The 5,635-nt window shown below is 46.3% G+C and overlaps 1 protein-coding gene across 2 annotated transcripts in view; it reads left to right on the top strand.

Annotated features, from left to right (window-relative positions):
- The first annotated feature begins 25 nt into the window (after positions 1 to 25).
- Positions 26 to 5,635, top strand: part of etv6 (ETS variant transcription factor 6) — a 30,244-nt gene continuing 24,634 nt past the window's right edge. Inside the window, exons 1-2 of one of the 2 annotated variants that reach the window (XM_014025197.1) lie at positions 26 to 345; positions 2,871 to 2,997. In XM_014025197.1, the coding sequence (XP_013880651.1) occupies positions 316 to 345; positions 2,871 to 2,997 (157 nt within the window). In that variant the 5' untranslated portion in view covers positions 26 to 315. Of the gene's footprint in view, positions 346 to 2,867; positions 2,998 to 5,635 lie in introns of both variants that reach the window. The other variant, XM_014025196.1, reaches the window with a different exon arrangement.

Below are 5,635 nucleotides of genomic sequence, written 5' to 3'. Positions count from 1 at the left end.
ACACACACACACACACACACACACACACACACACACACACACACACAGGGGGGAGGGGAGGGGGGTGTCTCGCTCTTCCAGGAAGGATTATTAAGCAGCGACACGTGAAGCGAGCAGAAAAACAGACAAAAGAAGTTTTTCACAGCGACCAGCCGCCATGGAGCCTCCGTGCACACAACTCACATAAAGCGGAAAAGAAGCGGCTTTTCAAAATAAAACAAATAAACAAACAACTTCTCCTCCCGGAACCTCCGCCGGAGCTGCAGCTGTTCGGCTCTCTGCAACAAACCGGATCAACACCGGAGACGGGAGATCATGTCCGGATCCTCCCCGGCTTCGAACAAGGTACCGCCGCCGCGCTTTGATTAATTTAATTTGTTTTATTTCCACCTTCACGAGCCGCGGTTTGCTTTGATCATCTGTTGCTCACCGCGAGTCGTGACGGTTCGGCTCGGAGCACGGTTACCGGGAACAGAACTTTYCCCCTGAAAACAACTTCCGTCTGACGCTCCAGGTTTACGGCTCATGAGGGTCTCCATGGTGACCGCACACCTGCACTCTGTAGAGGCAGGCAGACAGCGAGAACAGACTGAAAACTGAGCCTCAGAGAGGAAACTAACGACCTCTGATTCATTTAAAGCCAGGATGGTGGACCTTCAGAACCAGGACCAGTACTGGACACCCCGTCCTCAGAGCCTGCTCTGGTTCTGGTTCAGGTGTCAATCAGATGTTTTTGGTCCAGATAACTTTAGATTCTGTTGTGGAACTTTTGGGTCGACCAAGTGGTTTCCGCACCTGTCCTCAGGTGTTCTGGTCCTCAGGTGTTCTGGTCCACTTGGTCCTTGTAGTCCGTCTGTTCTGGGGTGTTGTGGTCCTTGGGTCTTCTAGTCCTCGTTGACCTAGAGTCTTCGTGTCCCCTTGGTTTCTGGGTCTTCTGGTCCATCTGTTCTGGGATGCTGCGGTACTTGAGTCTCCTGGTCCTTGGGTCTTTTTGTCCTTGTGGTCCTCAAGTCTTCACATCCCCTTGGTTCCTGGGTTTGCTGGTCCATCTGTTCTGGTCCACTTGTGAGTGTTCTGGTCCTCTTGGTCCTCAGGTCTTCTGGTCCCCTTTATCTTTGGGTCTTCTGGTCTGTCTGTCCTTGAGTCTTCTGGTCCCCTTGGTCTGTTCCATCTGTTTTTGGGTCTTCTTGTTCGCTTTGTCTTTAGATGTTCTGGTCCAACTTGTCTCAGGTCTTCTGGTCCACCTGTTCTCAGGTCTTCAGTTCCAGCTCTCTCAGGTCTTCTGGTCCACCTGTTCTCAGGTCTTCTGGTCCAGCTTTCTCAGGTCTTCTGGTCCAGCTTTCTCAGGTCTTCTGCTCCAACTGTCTCAGGTCTTCTGGTCCTCATGTCTTCTGGTCCACATGTCCTCAGGTCTTCTGGCCCACATATCCTCAGGTCTTCAGGTGCAGCTGTCTCAGGTCTTCAGGTGCAGCTGTCTCAGGTCTTCAGGTCCAGCTGTCTCAGGTCTTCAGGTCCAGCTGTCTCAGGGCTTCTGGTCCAGCTGTCTCAGGTCTTCAGGTCCAGCTGTCTCAGGTCTTCAGGTCCAGCTGTCTCAGGTCTTCTGGTCCAGCTGTCTCAGGTCTTCTGGTCCACCTGTCCTCAGGTCTTCTGGTCCACCTGTCCTCAGGTCTTCTGGTCCAGCTGTCTCAGGTCTTCAGGTCCAGCTGTCTTTGGTCTTCTGGTCCAGCTGTCCTCAGGTCTGAAGGTTCTTCTCCAGATGTTTCAGCTCCTTCCACAGATCTTCAACAGGATTTAGATCAGGACTCAGAAGTCCTCTTCAGAACTGTCCAATGTTTGGTTCTGATCCAGTCTTGTGTGTTTTGGGTCACTGTCCTGTTGGACGACCCAGGACCAAGCTTTCTGACACCAGGCAGCACATTTCTCTCCAGGAAGCCTTGATAGTCTTGAGATTCCTCCTCCATGGTTCTCTGCAGGGACCAGGTTCCTGGTGGTTCTGTTGGTACACTGTGTTGTTCCTGTGGACACGGAGCTGATGGGACTTGTTGGACTTTTTGACAAACATTTAACGTGTCCAAAACAAAAATAAACTTATGTTTTTCTGGTTTCAGTCATGAACCAGTAATAAAACTGGATCAGATTAAAACCTGGATCTGGTCCGATCAATCAGAGTTTTTGTGGAGGAGCTGCTGTTTTGTTTACGTCGTTGGACACCTGAGGGGACGACTCTGTCCTCCGTCCTACGCTTCTGAATGTTGTGAGAGGAGGAAACCGGGACGGGAAGATTAGCGCCCGGCTTCCACAGGAAATTCCTGGTCCACAGAGCCGGTCTCTGCAGGTCTGAGGGGGGCCGGGTGGGACGAACCCTTCAGGTCTGAGCTCACAGGATCCTCAGACTTTAACCTGCTGAACGATTTTACAACAAAAACACGATAAAACCTGAAATATTGACGGCTGACGGAGACAAGATCATTACATCGTCCTTTTAAGGAAAAACATCAGTTTGTATTTTCAAAATAAAAGTCATAATTCATATCAGAGCTGCTGAATGAATCTGGACAAAATAATCAGGTTTTTAACTTTTAAACTATAAAATAATTATAATCTAAATAATAATAATAATAATAACTTATATAATTTTCAGACTTTTGGATTCTGCAGCCGATCCGTCTCCAAAATCCAAAGAAATAATCCCACAGATTAATGAAAGGGTCTTAATCTGTCGGGTGGTCTGTCCGTAAAGTGACCCGGCAGCTGGATGGGGTTGTGTGTTAGGCAGTGTGTGTGTGTGTGTGTGTGTGTGTGTGTGTGTGTGTGTGTGTGTTGGGCGCGGTGTGAGCCACGCTTTGTGTCTCTGTCTTTTCACACAGCAGGAGAGGAGCTCTTTCAGTCCTTCCGCCAACACGCTGCCAAACTCCACTTCCTCCCCCGTCCATGCTCCCGCCGCCAGGCCGGCCAGCCGAATGGAGGAGGAGCCCGCCAGGCTGCCCGCGCACCTGCGTGAGTCTCACACACACACACACACACACACACACACACACACACTGTACACACCAGGTTCTATCTCATATACAGCGCATATACAAACAGGAATAAATAAATCTTGACGCTGCAGAGGTTCAATAATTACAAACCGTTTCCTCTAAACGACGACGAGGAGCCTGAAAAACCRGAGCTTTTATTGTGACGGGTGCTCACGAGTTTAGTTTGCTAACTAATCGCTACGACATCGACACCACTGGTCTTTATTTCATCAGGTATTTTTCCAGGACTGGATTAAAAACGCTAGGGATGCGCGATATATCTGTAATATTATCGGTATCGTTCGATATGTAAAACTGGGCCGATATTAACGTTCGATAATGATTTCCCACTTTTTAACTTTGTGTTTCTGTTTAAGGAGGGGAGATGGTTGGTTTGTATGGAGAGCTGTTTCATTCAAAATCCAATAAATAAATAAATAATGTAATTAATAAAGTATTAATAAATATTGCATCAAATACATAAATGTCCCTATGAAATAAAACTAAATTAATATATTATAATACATTTTTAGCAGGACTTTATATTATGTATTTATGTATTTATTGTATTTTGAATGAAACAGCTCTCCATAGGTTTGATCTGTTTGATCATGATAGTGATATTGATGCTGTGCAGCCAGGGATAATTGAAGCAGAGCCAATGCTAATTAAATTTAATTAATTCAAGATGGCCGCCACAGCTGACTATAAAAGATTATAATTCAGCCATTTTTAAAAAATTATTGGGATTAGAATTATTGTAGAGTAGCTAAGAAGGAGCATATGCAGATTGCTGATGCTAATCCCAAACTAAACCAACCAATGATGCTAACGCTAATTTTACGAAGAGCTATAATTCAGCTGTTTTTAAACATACACAGCTGAAAATGTACAAAGTACAGTAGGATCAGAAAATAATCAAATTGCAAAATTAAAATCCAAGATCACAGTTTGTAATTTTTTTTTTTAGGAGTGGCCAGCCAGGCGGCAGGGGTGCACCCTGCCCGCCCCTCTAGCTCCGCCCCTGATCCCGAGACGTTAAAATCCTATTTTATTGTGAAATACGACTTTATCTAACCTACAAGCTCAGGGATAATTAAATTAAGGATAATTAATAATTATAGTCTACCATGTTCTATTATATTTCTCAAAACATTAAATAAAACAAACTTAAAATATAATAAAAACTTACAGATGATGAAATTATTCCATGTTTCACATAAGAGTCAAACATTGATTTATGACGCTGTGAGTAAAATATACCGTGAAAGGTTTGATTTAAAAAGTCAAACACATAAAAATCATGATATATTTAATTAATTTTACAGATATTGAGCTGAAGTTTGTTGTTGATAATCTGAGGGCTGATATTGTTGACGATTTTAGTCAAAGGTGGCGGGATGCTAGGTGTGTGTTAGCTGCTTAACGTAGCTGAAACGTCAAATATTAAAGTGTTTGCTCGTTAAATAAACTCGTTAATTAAACTCGTTTGAACTCTTCGGTTCAAAGAGTCTAGATTCTCTCACTTCTGCTGGTATTTTTGCATCCAGCTGAAGGAAGTGGGMTTGTCTGTCACAGCTTGGGGGGGTTGAGGTTGAGCTGCACCTCCTGCCCAATGAAAAAGGAGGCGGGGCTGGAGCTGGGCCAGGAGAGGTTCAAAGTGTAACCTGGAGCCGTTTCAGCGGGGCACCTGTTAATGTTTAACCTGCTTGTTTGTTTTAGTCCCTCTGAGTGTGAAGTTCATGACTTTGTAAGTGGCTGGACGAACAGGAAGCCCCCCCCCCGCCCCCCCAAACACTTCCTCTTTTGCATTGTTGCAGAAAAAGGAAGAAGGCTCAACAGGTCCATGTCGAGTTTCCTGCCGAGCGAAACCCATCGACACGTGGAAGTCTGGAAGTCCCGCTCTGTTTCGGTTCTCTGCCGTGTTTTTGACCTTTTCTTCCAGCTTTCTGTCCAAATAAAAGGAGGTGGAAAACAGGCCCACCCCACGCTCTGAGACGAGGGGGGCCAGGAGGAGGAGGAGGAGGAGGAGGAGGAGGGGCGGGGTGTGAAACAGAGAAAAAATGAGACAGGAAATTGCAGTGTGGGCAGAAATCCGGCTTCTCCATTTCCCGGGGAGGAAGTGGATTAGATTGGGGAGAGTTGCAGCCAGCTCATGGTGGAGCTCAGTTTGTWACCCCTCACAGGCTCTGAAAACAAAAACCCAAACGGATCCAGTCAGAACCAAGCGTCTCACCTGAACCCAGCAGCAGAACACACCTGCAGGGTGCACGAGGAGCAAATATCAGAGAAGCTGCACCAAGCGATTCATCTGAACTTTAAAACCCTCAACAGCCGGGCCAGATCCAGAACCCGAGCTGTGACCGGGTCAGTTGGGTTTCTGTTACCCGGGCTGTGTTTGGTGTGGAAGAGATCGTCTCGTTTCACCAGAAACGTCTCGTTTCAACAGAAACGTGCGAAAAATGTGAAGTGAGCAGCGRCCGTCAGTGGAAACGTTTTCCTGGAAGACTTGACAATAAAAAGCCATGTCCATGGAAACTAGACCGGCTGGTTTCCTTGGTGTGTGTGTGTGTGTGTGTGTGTGTGTGTGTGTGTGTGTGTGTGTGTGTGTGTGT

Source organism: Austrofundulus limnaeus, unplaced genomic scaffold (assembly GCF_001266775.1).
Source record: "Austrofundulus limnaeus strain Quisiro unplaced genomic scaffold, Austrofundulus_limnaeus-1.0 Scaffold461, whole genome shotgun sequence".
In the NCBI taxonomy this organism is placed as follows: domain Eukaryota; kingdom Metazoa; phylum Chordata; class Actinopteri; order Cyprinodontiformes; family Rivulidae; genus Austrofundulus; species Austrofundulus limnaeus.
This window is presented reverse-complemented; position numbering and strand designations above follow the sequence as displayed.